This window comes from Diabrotica virgifera, chromosome 4, assembly GCF_917563875.1.
Source record: "Diabrotica virgifera virgifera chromosome 4, PGI_DIABVI_V3a".
Lineage (NCBI taxonomy): Eukaryota > Metazoa > Arthropoda > Insecta > Coleoptera > Chrysomelidae > Diabrotica > Diabrotica virgifera.
This window is the reverse complement of record NC_065446.1, coordinates 53,425,398-53,444,918: the sequence shown is the minus strand read 5'-3', so window position 1 is coordinate 53,444,918 and position 19,521 is coordinate 53,425,398. Positions and strand designations below refer to the sequence as shown.

The 19,521-nt window shown below is 32.4% G+C and overlaps 1 protein-coding gene across 1 annotated transcript in view; it reads right to left on the bottom strand.

Moving 5' to 3' along the window:
- Nucleotides 1-19,521, bottom strand: part of LOC114325417 (muscleblind-like protein 1) — a 129,537-nt gene that overhangs the window by 69,618 nt on the left and 40,398 nt on the right. The window contains exon 5 of the mRNA XM_050649222.1: nucleotides 8,861-9,076. Within this exon, the coding sequence (XP_050505179.1) occupies nucleotides 8,861-9,076 (216 nt within the window). The remainder of the gene's footprint in view (nucleotides 1-8,860; nucleotides 9,077-19,521) is intronic.

The following is a 19,521-nucleotide window of genomic DNA, read 5'->3' as shown; positions in this document are numbered from 1 at the left end:
CACTTGAAAATGATGATGAACTTTTTAGTTCGAAAACGTTTCGAGATGTAGCCTTTTAAGGGATTTTTAAATAAAATATACTTTTTCTACAGGGTTTTTCCTTTTTTTGTAATATTTTTAACTACAAAAACTACATCTTATTTTTATATCTGATACTAATTTCCCATTAACTATCCAATATTTAATGTTTGTTACGTCACAACTACATAACGTATAAAAAATAATTTATTTTTTCATCCTTCGAAACTTCACTAAAGGTCAAAATATTTACAGAATTATAAAATTTAACTGAAAATGAATTTATAATATATTTTATATATTAATAATGATCTGTTTTAATTATCTATAATTCATGTTGTGAAAATATTTACACCAAGCTTCTACGTATAGTTACTTATACACTATTATTTGTATTAAAAATATCTTTAAAATACATAATTATTATGTAGTCAAAAGCTCTTGTTATTTTTATGCAATGGGTTTTTTCCGATATATTCTTTAGTTATAATAATCACTACTACAGCTAATTTTTTTCCAATGGTATAGGTCTGCGCACACTTAATTAACCTTAAGGCGCTACCATACTAAGTAAAAATGCAAATTTGCGTTAAATCCTTTTTAATAATCTCGATGAAATTCTCACAACCCGTAGCAAGAACGAGAACATTTTCATGTATGAAAATTCTCGTTCCTGTTTTTCTTTCCAGTGATGTTTCTGTCTCATCTGTCTTTCTCCCCGTGTTATCGTTGAAGTCACCACCTATTATGGTATAGTCTGTAGTGTGTTATTGTATCATTTAGGATTTAAGTACGATTAGTATGATTTTTAAAATATATCTTTCACTTAGTTTTAACATTAAGGAAGCTGCTCAATTACAGAAACTTTTTACTGATATAATGTTGTTTTCATATTTTCTGGCGTTTGTAATATAAAAAAGGGCATATCTCAATAAATAGCGGCTTTTCAAAAAGGTACTACGAGACAAACACTGTGAATAACATTGAGCTATACTAGGGATACAGATATACCGAAGATACACGTATGTGCGCGGTGGAGGTCGCGGTCGCGGACGCTACATCGATGTCAAAACAAACCTTCATTTTCCGATGAGATCGCACATACCAAGGATATTTCGCCCATTCACCCTCGTGACCTATCATCGCAGCTTACAGGATGTCGATACCAGAACAAATTAGTTTAAGCGTTTTACATCGCGATTGAGCTGTTGATCGCGTGGTAAATTACAAGATTATTGGTAGTTTTCAAAGCACGTGACATTCGCCGCCGAAGATTAACATAAATATACTGAAATGTATCCATACCCAATTGTGATATAAGCATAAAACCTGCCTGAGTGGTGTTTCATAAGCTCTATAAACGGGAGATGGTATTCTCCCAGTTACTGGCTTTTTGAAGTTATACTTTTTTAGGCGCGATTGGGAGTGAATTTTCATTATTCTGCGCGCATGCGCACACAGGCAGTATGGCGTTTAGTTGCTAAATATTTCAAGTTATGTATAAATATGTCAGTGCAAAAAAAGGTGTGAAAAGAATATATTAGTGTTTTTAGTAAATATATTTATTATAATTTTTGTGTCTTTGGATTTGTCTTCCTCATGAGTAAAAGTAGATATTATTAAAACATTTATATTTATTATACTTCACTTCATCTGTTTGTTACCGCGAATTGTCATTATATCCGAGACGATACAAACACAGACCTCGTCGCGTGATTGGTATAGCATTCGGCTAGAGATCGAGAGGTCTTGAGTTCAAATCCCGACCATTCCTATTCTTTTTTTTATTTTTGGAAAGTGGTAAGCATTAAAATTAGTTTTGTATTTAAATGAAATTAAAATAAACTGGTTAAAGTACAGGGTGTAACAAAAATACAGGTCATAAATTTAGTCACATATTCTGGGACCAAAAATAGTTCGATTGAACCTAACTTACCTTCGTACAAATGTGCACATAAAAAAATCCTTTGAAGTTACAAAATGAAAATCGATTTTTTCCAATATATCGAAAAATATTCGAGATCTTTTATTGAAAATAGACATGTGGCATTCTTATGGTAGTAGTATCTCAAGAAAAAATTATAGTGAAATTTGGACACCTCATAAAAATTTTATGGGTGTTTTGTTCCTTTAACCCCCCCAAACTTTTGTGTACGTTCCAATTTAATTATTATTGTAGTACCATTAGTTAAACACAATGTTTTAAAAACTTTTTTGCCTCTTATGACTTTATCGAAAAGTCAGTATTTATCGAGATATTTTGAATATTTTTCAAATCCACCACATATTTGTATATGGAAAAGTACGATTATGGAGACTTGGTAATAATATGAAAATTTATTTATGATTTACATTTTTAGGTATATTTTGAACCATATTAAAAAAGAAATAATATCTCGATAAAAAGTGTCTTCTGGAAAAAATACAAGGAGGCAAAAAAGTTTTAAAAACACTGTGTTTAACTAATGGTACAACAGTAAAAGTTTAATTGGAACATACACAAACATTTGGGGGGTTTAAAGGAACAAAACCCCCATAAAATTTTTATGTAAACATATTAAAAAAGAAGCCGCAACTCGATAAAAACTGCCTTATCGAAAAAATACTAAAAAACAAAAAATTTTTAGAAATATTGAATTTAACTAATGGTACCACAATAATAATTTAATTGGAACGTACACAAAAGTTTGGGGGGGTTTAAGGGAACAAAACCTCCATAAAATTTTTATGGGGTGCACAAATTTCACTATAATTCTGTTTTAAGATGTTCCTGGCATAAGAATTATACGTGTCCATTTTCAATAAAAAATCTCTAATAGTTTTCGATATATTCGAAAAAATCGATTTTCATTTTGTAACTTCAAAGGGCTGTAACTTTTTTTATGTGCATATTTGTACTAAGGTAAATTAGGTTCATTCGAACCATTTTTGGTCTCAGAATATGCGATTAAATTTATGACCTGTATTTTCGTTACACCCTGTATATTTATTTCGTTGAAATCATATAATAGATGTATAATTTCTTACGTGCGTACAAAGTACACACACACATTCCTTTTTATTTATAGGATGAGGCGAAAACCGGCAATTTGAACAATTAGAAATGATTCACGACTTTTCACTTGAAGACATGCAATCACTGTCGTCACTACTGTTGTTCAAGTACAAAATTTTATAATGTAAAAAAGCTAACTTTCCCGGAACACGTGTCAGTCACCTCAGAAACCGCAAAGAACACTGAAAAGAAGGTATCTTCGGTATGCTCTGCTCGTCATCGATGTACACCTCGGCCGCGGTCTCTACCGCGCACATCCATGTATCTTCGGTATGTCCGTACCCTAAAGGCCCTGATCGACAGGCGAGTAAAACCGCGGTTTTGTGGCTCGTCGGTAAAGCTCGCCAGTGTATCATTGCAATACGGCGGTTTTAGTTACCGACAAGCCTGGCTCGCGGCTCGTCAGCTTGTTTTATTTTTTACTTGGCGTTCAAAACCGCGCGTCTATCACGGCTGGGAGCCAATCCGGCAGTTTTCGGCGACCGTTGAAGTGAAAAGACCAGTTTTTAATCATGGATATGCGAACTCTCAGCCACGACTTTTTATTAGAATTTATATATTGCTTACGAGACTGTTCCTGTTTATGGAAAATGGAAATGTACATCCCCAGAGTACAAAAAGAAAGCAATTCGACTTAACGCATATGTTAAACTCTTAAATATCGTAAAAAATATGAACCCAACTCAACTAGAGCCGATGTCAAGAAAACAATTCACTCATTGCGAGCTTCCTACAGTTAGCCCAGTCGGGATAGCATTTGGAGCTGCCCCAAATTTTATTTTTCTAATCTATAGGGAGGGTCAATATTAGTACAAGTTTGAAATCTCGACTGAATTCCACCGTTACGTTAGCCGCCATCTTGATTTTAAACGAGAACCGTTTTTGCTCAATATCTCCGCCATGTTCAATTTTTTGACAAAAAGTGTAGAAACTGAAATTGTTGAAAATGCGATTTTCTATAATTTAATTATAATTTTTTTCGTACGGTCGATATTTTCCGAGTTATGAGGGGAAAATAGTGACAGTTGTAGCATAATTATTGAATTATTAAATTATCTCGTTTATTATTAGTTTTACAACAAATATATACCTATACAAAAATGAAGAGAATTAAATTTTGTACAATTTTGACGCTGTTCATTTTTTTGATAAAATCAATATTTAAGGTAGTACGTATGTGGTAAATGTGCGAGCGTAAGACCTGATTGATTTTGTAGCAATTGTTTTTGTTCAATATCTCCGCCATTTTCAACTTTTCGACAAAAAGTGTAAGAACTGAAATTGTTGCAATTACGATTTACTACAATTTTTCGAGAGAACCAGTAGCGGGTCTACAAGGGGGGGAAATGGGAAAATTCCTCCCCAACAGGGTCTAAAATTAAAAAAAAATGTTGAAACATCACGATATTTTAGCTGACATAAAACTTAAAATATCGACAGACAAATTCAACCAATAAAACCCGCTAGTTAATAAAATTAAGTGAACTTAATACATATAATGTCTTTTTATGTCTTTTATATACTTAGTTTGGTTGATGTTTCATTGGAAGTTTCAGAAATTGTATAAAATATAATTCTCTTTATTTTTGTTTATGTACAATTATGTCGTAAAGTTAATAATGAATGAGACAATTCAATAATTATGCTGCCCCTCCGCTTCCATTATTGTCCCCCTTAACGCGGAGAATATTGATCGTATAAAAAAATTGTGCCAAAGAAATTGTAGGAATTGCATTTCCAACAATTTTCTTTCCCACTATTTATGTCGAAAAGTTGAAAATGGCGGAGATATTAAGCAACAACACTTCTCATTTAAAATCAATATGGCGGCTAATGCAACCGCGGAATTCAGTCGAGATTTTAAATTTGCACTACTATTGATCTCTCCTAAAAGATATAATTATAAAATTTAGGGCAGCTCGAAAACAAAATTCAATTCAATAATTATGCTCCCCCCACCACTTTTTACTATTTTCCCATGTAACTCGGAAAATATCAACCGCATGAAAAAAATTGTTAAAAAGAAATTGTAGGAAATTATATTTTGAACAATTTTAGTTGAAAATGGCGTAGATATTGAACAAAAACATCTGCTATAAAATCAATCCGGTCTTACGATCGCGCCATTAACGCATACGTACTACCTTAAATATAACTTTTAGCAAAAAAATGAAAGAAATCAAAATTGTGTAGAATTTAATTCTCTAAATTTTTGTATAGGTACGTATTTGTTGTAAAACTAACAATAAACGAGATAATTCAATAATACAATAATTATGCTCCAACTGTCACTATTTTCCCCTCATAACTCGGAAAATATCGACCGCACGAAAAAATTATAATAAATGAAATTATAGAAAATCTCATTTCCAACAATTTTAGTTTCTACACTTTTTGTCAAAAAATTGAAAATGGCGGAGATATTGAGCAAAAACGGTTCTCGTTTAAAATCAAGATGGCGGCTAACGCAATGGTGGAATTCAGTTGAGATTTTAAATTTGGACTAATATTGACCCTACCTAAAGATTATAAAAATAAAATTTGGGGCAGCTCCTAATGCAAGGTTAGGCCTGTTATTCGTCTAACCCGACTGGACTAAGTAACAAAGTTACGACATGTTGGTTGTGGACGGTTGACACGACTGTTTTGCTCGCTAGTCGATCAGCACCAACGAGCCGCGAGTAAAACCGTCGTTCTTAAAACCGCGGTATTATGGCTCGCACGTCGATCACCCACTTAAGAGCACCACAGTAATAATTTCATTATAAAGTATACATACAATTTGGAAAGTTTAGCGGACATGAGTGTCCATGCCTCAGAGATATGTAGAAAAATAGATTTTCATTTTGTAACAACTTTTTCTGTGTGTACATTTCTTGTTAAGGCGAGTTAGGTTAGAGCTATTTTTGATACAGAATATGTGGTTTGGTGTATGACCTATTATTCTGTTATACCCTATATATTGGAACTATTATTACCTGAGAAGTGTTTAATTTTTCATCATAATATTGTATCGTCGTTGAAAAGATTAAAATGAGTTTTTCGAAGAAATGGCTTGCTTTAATTAAATTAGATTACGAACATAATGGTTCAGGTAAAAATCTACGATTAAAGTTATATAAATTTTTAATTTTATGTTCATTTGCTGTTTTAAAAAGCTCATAAGCCTTTTATAAACATTTTTACAAAAATAATTATGTCGTAAATATTTTTTCTGTTTTTTGTAATTTTTACCTGAGTAGTAGTAAAGTAAGTTTCCTTTTTCCGTCTTCTTTCTATCACAGGAAACCAAAAAATATTCAAACATAAAGATCTTAGAGCTTTTGACTTTCGTTCTTAATACAATTATTGATTTGGTAATTAATGAATTATTATATTTACTTAAATTAAAAACTAAATCAAAAATATTTGACGTACCTACTTCTTAACTGAAATAAACTTCAGAAGTTTTACTCTTCTATTACAACAAGGCAACTTACTGGCACACGTATGAAGGCCGGGACACACTTATCCGCACCGAGCCCGCACCGCGCCCGCACCGAGCAGAGACAGCAAGCATGCTGTCTCTGCTCGGTGCGGGCGTGGTGCTGGCTTGGTGTGGATATGTGTGTCCCGGCCTTTAAAAGTACTACTGTAGATGGACTATATTCTAGCACCAGATAGCAAAGAGTACAGCTGCTTGCAGTCATTGCATTAGGAATAAGAGCCATACCACACACTAACAGCTTCAAAAGTCACTAATTTTGTCAACTACATCATGAAAAATGTATCACAAAGATGTAGAAAGACAAACACTAAGGACAAATAAAAAAACCACAAAGAATTGTCCACAAACTACAGTAATGTTTACTAAATTAAAGTAGATATGGACAAAAAATATTAGTCACAAAAATACAAAAAAATACACAAACACAAGTAAGCGATTAGCTAGCAAAATAAAAAAAATCAATATACAGGTACTTCGTAGAAATTTACTGTTAGTTTTTTTAAGAAATATACTAAAGAGTACTAACGGACATTTAAAAGTTTTAAGTTCGGAACACTGATTGTTTTGCAATATGTATAATTACAATATTGTATTTTGGTAAAAGCTCATAAATTTTTGTTTCTAATAAATGACTTAAAAAAAATTGAGTTCATAATTACGACAGAACGAAGAAAAACAAAAGTAAAATAATATCTACCCTCATAGCACATGTATATTTTTTGTTTATGATCTCGAAATTCTGGAGCCGCCATAATCAATAGATAGGTAATTAAGTATCATCAACTACAGTATAATTATTTTTAAAATGAGTATTTGTTCATTAACTTTAATAATTTATTATTAAAAGTTAATAATACCTGCTTTTTAATCTGAGTTCTTAAAAATTTCAATATAATTTCAAAATTAGAGTCATTGAATTGTCTGGTCAAAAAATTGAAGCGACCAAACGTAGTTTTTTGTACTCTTTTCAAATATGCAAACGGAAAATTCTAATATACAGGGTGTTGTTTCAAGATCACAATGAATTTATAATTTTTTTTTAGTCTGGACGTGGATTTTTCTTGCGAATAGTAGTTGGATGGTTTGGGTTTTACATTACATAATGTCTACCAATTATCAAAAAAATACGCAGGTTGGCCCCAAAGTTATGGGTCTAGAAATAAACGGGCAAAATCGATAAAACACCCTGTAACTCGGTTACAGGGTGTTTGTACACCCTGTACAATAAATGTACAATAAATGTAGTATATCGAGAACGGCCTCAGTAACCTCTATTCGCCATTAAAGTATTTCTGTTTCCCAATGAAAAACCCTGTATAACGTCTTGATCACAACTCTGTTGCAGTATAGATATCTTACCATTTTTGGTATAAGTCCTTTCACTATATTTTTTATCAAATCCTGCTATAATACTATCCTCTAACATACGACTTAATTTTCGATGATATTCGTAATTAATAGGTCCACATAGTGATAGTATCTAAAGTTTCTGCATGGATATGAATTATATGACCGCATCCCAGACATCTTCTCAATATTAATCCATTTTTACTGCGCCATTTAAATTTTAAATTTATCGTTTCTTTTCTTTTTTGATTTTCAGATAAATGTATGTGCTAGGTATGTAAAATCAAATAGGAAAGGCAGTTAACAAAATAATTTTATCAGAATTCTGACAACAAACAAGAACCATATATAAAATATAGAAAAAAATAGTGAATTTTAAAAGTTAAAGCTTTATTGTATTCATATCTTTCAAAAGATATATCTCTATACATATATAAATCTTTTACAAATGTACATATTGCTTTTCTATCAGTTTCCTCTAGAAGGAAAAATCATAATCTCTAAAAAAATCAAACTGTTACTAAACTATAAAAAACTAAGTAAAACTAAAAAGGAAGTTGTTTAGTAGTGCCAGCTACCTAAGAGACTCATTAATATTCAGCTCAGCGAGATTCTATTGTTCGAGGTGTGAAATTACATAAACAAGGGGTCTTTATGAAATTTCACATCTCTAACAATAGCACCCCGCTCAGCTGAATATTAAATGAGTCCTTTAGATAGATGGTACTACTATAAACACGATGTTAAAGGACCACTAACTATTATAAATAGCAGATATAGGTTTAAAACCAACTTCAAATTCTACTTCTGTATCCTGTAGTACCATTTAATATAAACATATAAAGAGGGTAACGTCTATAGGACGTTCTAAGAGGAACTAAGGGAACACGACACAAAATAAAAAAAAAATAAAAAAAGGCTGGCGTGCGCAGCACTAAGATTGCGTAGCATACCGCGCTAGCCCGCGACTGTGCGGCCTTGATTTGGGCTTGGAGGTGCAGAGGGGGATGGAAATAGCGGCAGGGGTCGCGGTTACAGCGGCCCTTGACTGCGTCCATGCAGACAGTGACAGTACCGTCCTCGTTGGCAGTCACAGAGTCGGCGGGATGCGCAAAGCGACATTCCGACTCGGCGCGCTTGCACGCCCCGCGCTGGAACTCACGGCACACCTACAGCAGATCCCGGCAAAAAATCAGCGCAAGCTGCCGCTGCGAGTATATGGTTTTCTTTTCTAGGTTTTTAGCGCAGCAACTCAAATTTGGATTTATGTGGACTCAAACGTAACTACAATAAAGCAAGACACATCCCAATATGCTTAGCAAGTGGCGCATTATATACCATATAATACATTGAACACAAAAAAACTCTTAGGGAGCACAGGTTTGTATTTGGGCTGTTCTCTATCATTTAAGAGTTGCAAAGTAACATTTTCATTAGTCCACATCAATGAGTATTAAAGTATTAGAGTATTAAACTTATTATAAAAAATGAGGTCATTAATCTATAATATTGTTTTTGCTTTAAAATATCATTAATATTCGCTAATGTTCGGTTCACATTATTCCAGTCCAGCGTTCCAGTCGAACGGTGGAATGCCACTGGAATAATGCGAACAAGCGCTGAAATGTACCATTTCAGTGATCAATCCAGTCCAGTTGACTGGAATGACGTCCTATTTTTCATTCAAGCTCGCCCATTCCAACGCCACTGGAATAGTGTGAACGGCCAATCCAGTGCTTTATTATGGCATTAAAACATTGATGTCACTATCGTGATACCGATGTTACAGTCGTTTAATGACTGGAATAATGTGAACGACATCATCCAGTCCAGCACTGTACTAGATTACTGGACTGGAATAATGCGAACCGGGCATTGTCCAGATTATTCCAGTCATTCAAAAGCTGTAACATCGGTAACACTATAGTGATAATGCTTTATTAGCTGTTCAAATTATTCCAGTAGGCTGGAATAAAAATATAGACCGTCATTCCGGTCAACTAAGCTGCATTGATTATTAAAATGGTTCATTCCAGCGCAGGTTCACATTATTCCAGTGGCATTCCTCTGCTCTACTGGAATGCTACTGGAATAATGCATAACGCTCGTTTCACATTATTCAAGTCCAGCGTTTCAGTCAAACGGTGGAATGCCACTGGAATAATGTGAACATGCGCTGAAATGTAGCTTGCTCGCCCATCCAACGCCACTATAGTGGCGTTGGATGGGCGATGGAATAGTGTGAACGGCCAATCCAGTGCTTTACTATGGCACTAAAACATTGATGCCACTATCGTGTTACCGATATTAGTTGTTTAATGACTGGAATAATGTGAACGAGATCATCCAGTCTGGATTACTGGACTGGAATAATGCGAACCGGGCATTGTCCACATTATTCCAGACATTCAAAAGCTGCAAGATCGGTAACACTATAGTAACAATGCTTTAATGCAATAATCAAGAACTTTATTGGCTGTTCAAATTATTCCAGTAGGTTGGAATAAAAAATAGACCGTCATTCTGGTCAACTAGGCTGGATTGGTCACTAAAATGGTTTATTCCAGCGCAGGTTCACATTATTCCAGTCCAGTAATCTAGCGAGTTAATCAAGTAGAGTGCTTAATTGGATCATATCGTCCAGATTATTCGTCATTCAAAATCGTTAACACTAGTGACAATGCTTTTTTAATGTAATAATCAAGCACTGGGTTGGCCGTTCACACTATTCCAGTGGCGCTGGAATGGGCGGGCTGGAATGCAAAATAGGCCGTCAACTGGACTGGATTGATCACTGGAATAGATTATTCCAGTGCAGGTTCACATTATTCAAGTGGCATTCCACCATTCTACTAGAATGCTGGACTGTAATAATGTGAATCGGCATATTGTTCATCCGTTCCGAAAATTGCATGAAGGATTAAATATTTTACACATATTACACCAAATCCATTCTTTCCCTGAACTCAAATTGGTATTAAACAATTTGTATAATATTTATCAGAATTATCAAATATGTGTATAGAGTATTTAATGTAGACTGTACAAATCGTTTTTTTATGATCCGATTTCGTTGCATTTACATCCTGCTTTAAATATATTTCTTGCATTCGTTATGTGTACTAAATCTCGCATTTTTTTTTCATTTGTTAATTACTATGTAATAAGAAATGCAATTTTTTTTTTGGCTAAAGTAACATTTTAACACCATTATTTTGCGTTTTCTAGGACATGATGAAGTCCTGTTCACCAATTACGTTTTTCATAATACCTTATTTAAAAAATTTAAATTACTATATACATTTTTAAATTAAAAACAGTAATAGCTTGGATTTAATTTATTTTATGTGTGAAACTCTAAAAACGTATGTATTTTTTGAAGTTTAATTGGACATTTCGTAGACAAATGAAAAAGAAATTATACAATTTACCTGCTTAAGTATGACTTTTTTTCAAAACGTTCTTACAGTTACAAAACAGTATCGTAAAAATTTTAGCATATATTTTACTTTACGTATTAAAGATAGTAATGATAACCGTCGTTCATAAATTTATAATGTTCCATAAAAAGGATAAATTTACAAGCCCAACTTTTATTATCAAGAATTTTTTTATAGATTATCAAGTCGCCATTAATATAAAAACAAGTAAATAAAATGTGGCTATTAGTTGCACTTAAAATACATCACATTCTTGACTTATTCACGACGCCATTTTAACAAATTAAATTATAATTCTAAATAAAACCAATTGCTGAAGGCCATCGGTACATAATTCGCAAATATTTTACGGATATCCCTACTTTTTCTGTCTTTACACGGCAAATTACGTGTAGTAAAATTCTCACTGGTATGGATATGCAAGGAATATCTCATAGGGATATAGCTGTAGTGGTAGGCGTAAAACAAGGCGTTGTGTCAAAAAACTATGCTAAGTATAAGGAGTTAGGAACGCTCAAGAACAGATCAAGACAAAATCGCCCAAAAATAACAACCCCTCGCCACGATCGTTTCATTGTCTTAGCATCGTTAGAGAATACTCAACGATTTGTCATACGCAGCTCCAAAGGTAGCTTTTGGAAGCTACAGGAAAATAAGAAACAATTTTAATGAAAAGATAAGAAAAATACTTTGTACCCAAGGTCTATATAGCAGAAGATTGGTATGGGTTCCCAAGTTTCCAGTTAGCACAAGATTGATCCCCTATATTGGTGTCTTTAACTCCAACACAGAAACATTGGGAATTGGCAAAATGTGCTACTATCAAACGAAATAAGAAATTGTATAAAATCAGATTACCAATAAATTCGTGTACTTACAGGGCAAAGAAGACATGCAAGAATAGAAACTGCCAGATCTGTTCACAGATATAAAGGAATAAATGCCATGCTCTGGGGAGGCATTATTATGGGTGAACACCGACTTTAATTTCCATCCAACCAACTATAACCAGTCGCAGAATAGTAGATAGTTTTATGCATGATAATGCACCACCATATGCCAGCAAAATGCCTACAGATTACCTTGAAACAGAAGATAATACCAATGTTCTGGAGTGGCCTGCTTACACACCTGATCTTAACCCTATAGAGCATTTTTGTGGAATATGTTTATAAGAATAATTAGAGCTCGCCGGGACTATCCACAAAATACCGTACAGCTAGTACAAGCTGCTTTTGAAGAATGGAACAACTTACCACAACTAAATGTTGACAATTTGATTAGGAGCTTGCACACGCGAATTGTAGTAGATTATTTTTTTTGTAAATAATTATACAGGGTGTCCAGAAACTCTAATGACAAATGAAGACAGGAGATTCCTCAGATAATTTTAAGACAATTTAACCCAATTCACCTAGTTCGAAAATGCTTATGAAGGGAGCTAGAGCTCTTTGAAGATGGCGTCATGAAATTAGTTTTTCTTAAATACCTCCAGAAGGCTTCTATTTAGAAAAACGAAAATTGGTATGCATATTTACTTTTCAGAGATGAATCGATTCCATCGATTGCAAATTTCTAGTACCGGTTATAGGCGTCCGTTTTGGGTAGAGCAACGGGTATTTTATTGTATAACTTTTTTGTCCTTAACTTTTATGCATTTTTGACACCGGATTATTAAATCGTGAGGTATTATAGTACTAAAAGGTACTCTTGCTTTAAGTCGGTAGGATGCACCGTTTTCTAGAAAAATCGATTTAGTTTTTCGTTTTTGGAATTTGAAAAAAAAATTGAAAGAACTTTTCAACAAAAAACGAAGTATTTTACCAACATAAAGTAAGAGTAACTTTTAGTACTCGAATACCTCATAATTTAATAATCTAGTGTCAAAAATGCTCGAAAATTCAAGACAAAAACATTATGCTATAAAATAACTGTTGACCTACCCAAAACGGACGCCTATGACCAGTACTAGAAATTCTCAATTAATGAAATCGATTTATCTCTGGAATATAAATAAATGTACCAGTTTTCGTCTTTCTAAACAGTTTTTTTTTTGAAATTTTTTTTTGTAATTCAGAAAGTGAAAAATTTTCAAATCGATTTTTCTAGAAAACGGTGTATCCTACCGATTTAAAACAAGAGTAATATTTAGTACTAGAATACTTCACAATTTAATAATCCAGTGTCAGAAATGTATAAAAGTTAAAGATAAAAAAGTTATGCGATAAAATAACCGTTGCCCTACCCAAAACGGACGCCTATGATCGGTACTAGAAATTTGCAATGTATGGATTAGATTTATATCTTGAAGATAAATACGCGTACCAATTCTTGTTTTTTTAAATAGAAGCGTTCTGGAGGTATTTAAGAAAAACTAATTACAAGACGCCATCTTCAAAGAGCTCTAGCTCCCTTAAGAAGCATTTTCGGACTAAGTGAATTGGGTTAAATTATCTTAAATTTACCTGAGGAATCTCCTGTCTTCGTTTGTCGGTAGAGTTTCTGGACACCCTGTATAATATCAGATATAACGATTTTATCAAAAAAGTTGATCATCCTTTGAATACACACTGTAAGTTTTTAAACATTATTTGTTCTTGTATAGCTAGAACGCAAGAAAAACATCAATATGTTACCATGTAATAAAAAATATGACAGAAACAGTTTCAAATAAACACAATTAAAACATTAACCCTGCGTAGTGAACTTTATTTAAAATTAAAGCTTTTAAAACTGGCGTCATGATGTACTAATGTGGCATATTACTAAGCGATCGATCAAAATAAAGCGACCTATTCATTATACAAAACATCTAAATTGGATAGGTAAACATATTCATAAACCAAAATGGCCGAAAAAAGCTCGTTCTATCTAGAAAATATACGACCTAAAATCATTTTCCTAAAATATTCCTTCATAAATAATTCAACAAACGGTTTTGTAAACGTATTCTTGTAGCTGGAGATGGTCAACAATGTGAGTTGCTGCGTTAAAAAACTTACGGATAAAGAGCCTATGCTATTGAATGATCATTTAATTCCTTTTTTGTTTGAATGATATGTTGCTGAACGTTGATCTTGGCCATATCTCTTATAATGCCGAGGGTGAATGAAAACTTCAAAGAGTAGCTCAATTTTTTTGTTTAAGGGGTTTTAGGATCCACAAAATCCACTATTCTTTTCATTTTTTGTTTCTATTATATTATGTATTATGATAAAGTGTAAGCGACATTTAGTAATAAGTTTTTGAGAAAGATGTACTTTAAACCAAATTTTTTAACAAACATCTGCTTAGCGTTTTTTAAGATGAACTATTTTAACCTAATTAATGCTGTTATAGGTTGTTTATAGTCATACTAAATATGTATAGATATAACAGATATAGTAATTATTACAGACTAGTTATAAAAAATTATGTTCATTAATCTAAATTTATTTATCCCATTATAATCTAAGAGCTAGTGAACCCTCCGACTAACGGTCGTCCTGTAAGGCTAGAAATTTGTCTAGTGATAATTCATAGCACACCAAGGCTAAAAACCATGACCTGGCAGGCCTCAGCGGTGCACGTGTATCTACCAGGTGAATCGAAAAGTGCAAATTTAGGGGGTAAAATAAACTTTCTCCTGTAAGGTTTAAATTTTAGTATGTGTTTGAGTAAGTCATTTAGAAGAAATGTGTACAATGACAGGCGATTCTGAAGAGCATAAAACCTTGCCAGGCGAGGGGAAAGATAAGGGGTTTTTCCTAAAATTATTCTTTTTGCATCGAACACATTTTTTTTAGGTTTTTTGAATCATTCCAAACAGAAAAGGTTCTTAGTGATTTTTCTCTTAAGTTAATAGTTTTTGTTATATAAGCGATTGAAAATTTTGAAAATTGCGAAATCGGCCATTTTTAACCCTAAATCGGACATCTATCTAAAAATTTCAATGTTGTCAAGGTACGTAGATATTCTTTAAACATTGATTGATGAAATCCTGAAGTGTTTTTTGCAATAAAATATCGAAAACCCCTTTGTTTTTTTAAATGCTAATCAAGCGGGCGCTACACTGTAGTCTAAGTGAGGACGTTTGAGCATGCATAAATTCATTATCTCGAGAATGGGCAAATTTCAAGAGAAATCCTCAGACAGATCGATTTTTATTTTTGAATTAGGACTTTTTGGTATATATATAATACTAGTGACGTCATCCATCTGGGCGTGATGACGTAATCGATGCTTTTTTTAAATAAGAGTAGGGGTTGTGTGATAGCTCATTTGAAAGGTTATTTAATTCTCTATTCAGTAATATAAACATTAACATAATTATTTATACAGAGTGTACAAAAAAAAATTTTTCTTCTATTTGTCAAATTTAATCAAAGTTAATTTAATAAAAAAAAATTTTTTGTACACCCTGTATAAATAGTTATGTTAATGTTTATATTACTGAATAGAGAATTAAATAACCTTTCAAATGAGCTATCACACAACCCCTACTCTCATTTAAAAAAAATCATCGATTACGTCATCACGCTCAGATGGATGACGTCACTAGTATTATATATATGCCAAAAAGTCCTAATTTAAAAATAAAAATCGACCTGTCTGAGGATTGCTCTTGAAATTTGCCCATTCTCGAGATAATGAATTTATGTCAACTCAAACGTCTTCACTTATACTACAGTGTCGCGTCCGCTTGATTAGCAATTAAAAACAAAGGGGTTTCCGATATTGTATTGCAAAAAACTCTTTGGGATTTCATTAATCAATGTTTAAAGAATATCTACCTACTTTGGCAACTTTGAAATTTTTAGATAAATATCCGATTTAGGGTTAAAAATGGTCTATTTCGCAATTTTCAAAATTTTCAATCGCTTATATAACAAAAACTAATAACTTAAGAGAAAAATCACTAAAGACCTTTTCGGTTTGGAATAATTCAAAAAACTTAAAAAAAATTTTTTCGATGCAAAAAAAATAAATTTAGGAAAAACCCCTAATCTTTCCCCTCGCCTGGCAAGGTCTTATGCTCTTCAGAATCGCCTGTCATTGTACACATTTCTTTTAAATGACTTACTCAAACACATACTTAAATTTAAACCTTACAGGAGAAAGTTTATTTTATCCCCTAAATTTGCACTTTTCGATTCACCTGGTAGATACACGTGCACCGCTGAGGCCTGCCAGGTCATGGTTTTTAGCCTTGGTGCGCTATGAATTATCACTAGAAAAATTTCTAGCCTTACAGGACGACCGTTAGTCGAAGGGTTCACTAGCTCTTAGACTATTAAACAACATTTTAAAATCAATCAAAATAGCCCAGTAAATGACCGTTTTGGAGTGTAATTTCCAGGAACAACTCCTAATTGCATGAAAATTCGGTTTTAGGTTCTACCTACCCTCCAGCTCAAAGTTGAAATTATACCGTTGGTTGCTTTTACTGTGGGGGGTGAGACCCCTTCTCGGGGGTGAAAAAACATACTTTCAAGTTAAGTCCCGAAATGGATAAAGTAATTTTTGGTCTATAGAGTTTTTTAACTGAGTTATATTTTTCGAGTTATTTGCGAGTGAAAATGTGTATTTTTAAAGAAAAAAAACACGTTTCAGGCGGTTTGTCGCAAATAACTCAAAATTTTTTAAGTATTTTATCGAAAAAATATTCATGTTGTTCTGAAGCTATTTCCTTGTGACATTTTTATGATTAAATATTTATATGAGAAATAAGCCACAATTAAAATGAAAAAAATTATTTTATTAACGTTTCGACGCCAAATCGGGTGCCGTTGTCAAAATACAAAATATTATTAAAATAAACAAAAATGTTGTTGCTAAGTAAAAAATTCTTCTAATAATTTATTTAATCTGACTCATTTATATTGACAATTCAGACATATACAGACATTATACATTTTAAAGTAGAAGACTTTAAAATGATATTGCCAATATTTATGAGTTGCGTTCCTGGGACGACTTACTGAAAGATAGTTCATTCGATTACATGAAATCAATCCCAACTCAAGAATATCCGTCACAAAAAAATTATAGCATGTGATCTGTCTTTAAAAAGAAAACCAAATGCAACGACAGTAAAATTCTCGCGTTAGAGATTTCATAGTAAATCACAAGGGAAAACCAGGAAAAACCTGTGATACTATCATAAATATATGTGATAAATATTTAAAATATTCATAGCAAAAATTTGGCTTATAAAAAAATTTAAAAAATGGTGTATTAAGTCTATAAACCCAGTAAAAATCGAATATTTCAACGTAAAATAACCAAAAAATGAAGCAATTTTCGGGAAAAACTTATTAAAATTTTTTAAAGTGTTTAAAAAACGCTCTATTTTTTATTTTTCTTATAAAAGTTTTTAGTATCAAAATTAAGCGAGTTACGCTCAAAATAAAGTTGACCCCCTTTTTTGCTAAAAAAATCGTGAAAATCTCTCACTATTTAGCACCCTAAATAAAATTAATCGTTACCGCTTTACCACTTACGTGATCTATATGTATGTGTATTGTTTATATGATCTGTAGGTTTGACCGGTTCGAGGTGCTTATTTATGAAAAAAAATTAGTTTTATAGTAAAAAAAAAGTTTTCAAAATTTTTGGAAAACTGCTCTTTTTACAGAATAAGTTAAAAAGTAAAAGTGACACGAAAAATCTCAAAGAGTAAAAAAATGTAGGTTTTGCTTTTATAAATATGCTAGTTTCATTTTGTTTTTATAGGTTAAGATATGGCCGTTCAAAGTTTGCATACACTCGTGATTAGTGACTCGTTCAAGCATTTTCAACTACAACCCTTTCAAAAATAAGCACTTTAAACCGGTGAAAAAACACATATGTAAGTAATGTAAATTGTTTGTAAAGCGGTAGCGGTTAATTTTATTTAGGGGTGCTAAATAGAGGGAGATTTTCATGAGTTTTTTTACCAAAAAAAAGGGGCCAACTGTATTTTGAACGTAACTCTCTTGGTTTTCTGTTGAAATTTAAAAAAAAAATAAAAATAAAGCTTTTGGAAACACTTTAAAATTTGACTAATAAGAACGTACCTATTTTTCATGAGCTACAACTTTGCTTTTGCTGGGTTTATAGACTTCTCTAGTACTCAATTATTTTCCTTTATTTTCTAAGCTACATTTTTGATAAGAATATTTTCTTTTTGATAAAATACTTTTTAAGTTATTTGCGAAAAACCGCATAGAAACGTGGTTTTTTTCGAAAAATATACATTTTTAATCGCGAATAACTCGAAAATTATTGACTTATTTAAAAAACTCTACAGGGTGTCCCAGACTAATTTAGCCACGCTATATCTCTTAAACGAATAGAGATTTTCGAATGGGATAAAAAGTAGTATATTCTACTTGTAATACACTTTAATACGGCGTAGAAAAAAATCATCCCCTAAATATTCATCCCTTAGTTACAACCCCTAACTTTAATTTTTTTAATAGCACCCTGTATATTTTTTTATAATTTTGGATGTGGTCTTCTATCGTCTATTCAACACATTTTTTGAAAATAAAATCAGTTCGTAAATAACCAAGAAAATATCAGCTTAGTTTTGTTAATTATGTGTCCCAGACTAATTTATCCAGGCTATATTTCTTAAACGAATAGATATTTTCGAATGGGATAAAAACTGTTCTATTACATTTGTAATACACTTTAATATGGCGTAGAAAAAAATTATCCCCTAAATATTCATCAATTAGTTACAACCCCTAACTTTATTTTTTTAAATAGCACCCTGTAAGTTAGGGATGAATATTTAGGGGATGACTTTTTTCTACGCCATATGAAAGTGGAATAGATCAATTTTTGTCTCATTCGAAAATCTCTATTCGTTTAAGAAATATAGCCAGGATAAATTAATCTGGGACACATAATTAACAAAACTAAGCTGATATTTTCTTGGTTATTTACTAACCGATTTTATTTTCAAAAAATGTGTTGAATAGACGATAGAAGACCACATCCAAAACTATAAAAAAATATACAGGGTGTTATTAAAAAAATTAAAGTTAGGGGTTGTAACTAAGGGATGAATATTTAGGGGATGATTGTTTTCTACGCCATAGTAAAGTGTATTACAAGTAGAATATATCACTTTTTGTCCCATTCGAAAATCTCTATTCGTTTAAGAGATATAGCGTGGCTAAATTAGTCTGGGACACCCTGTATAG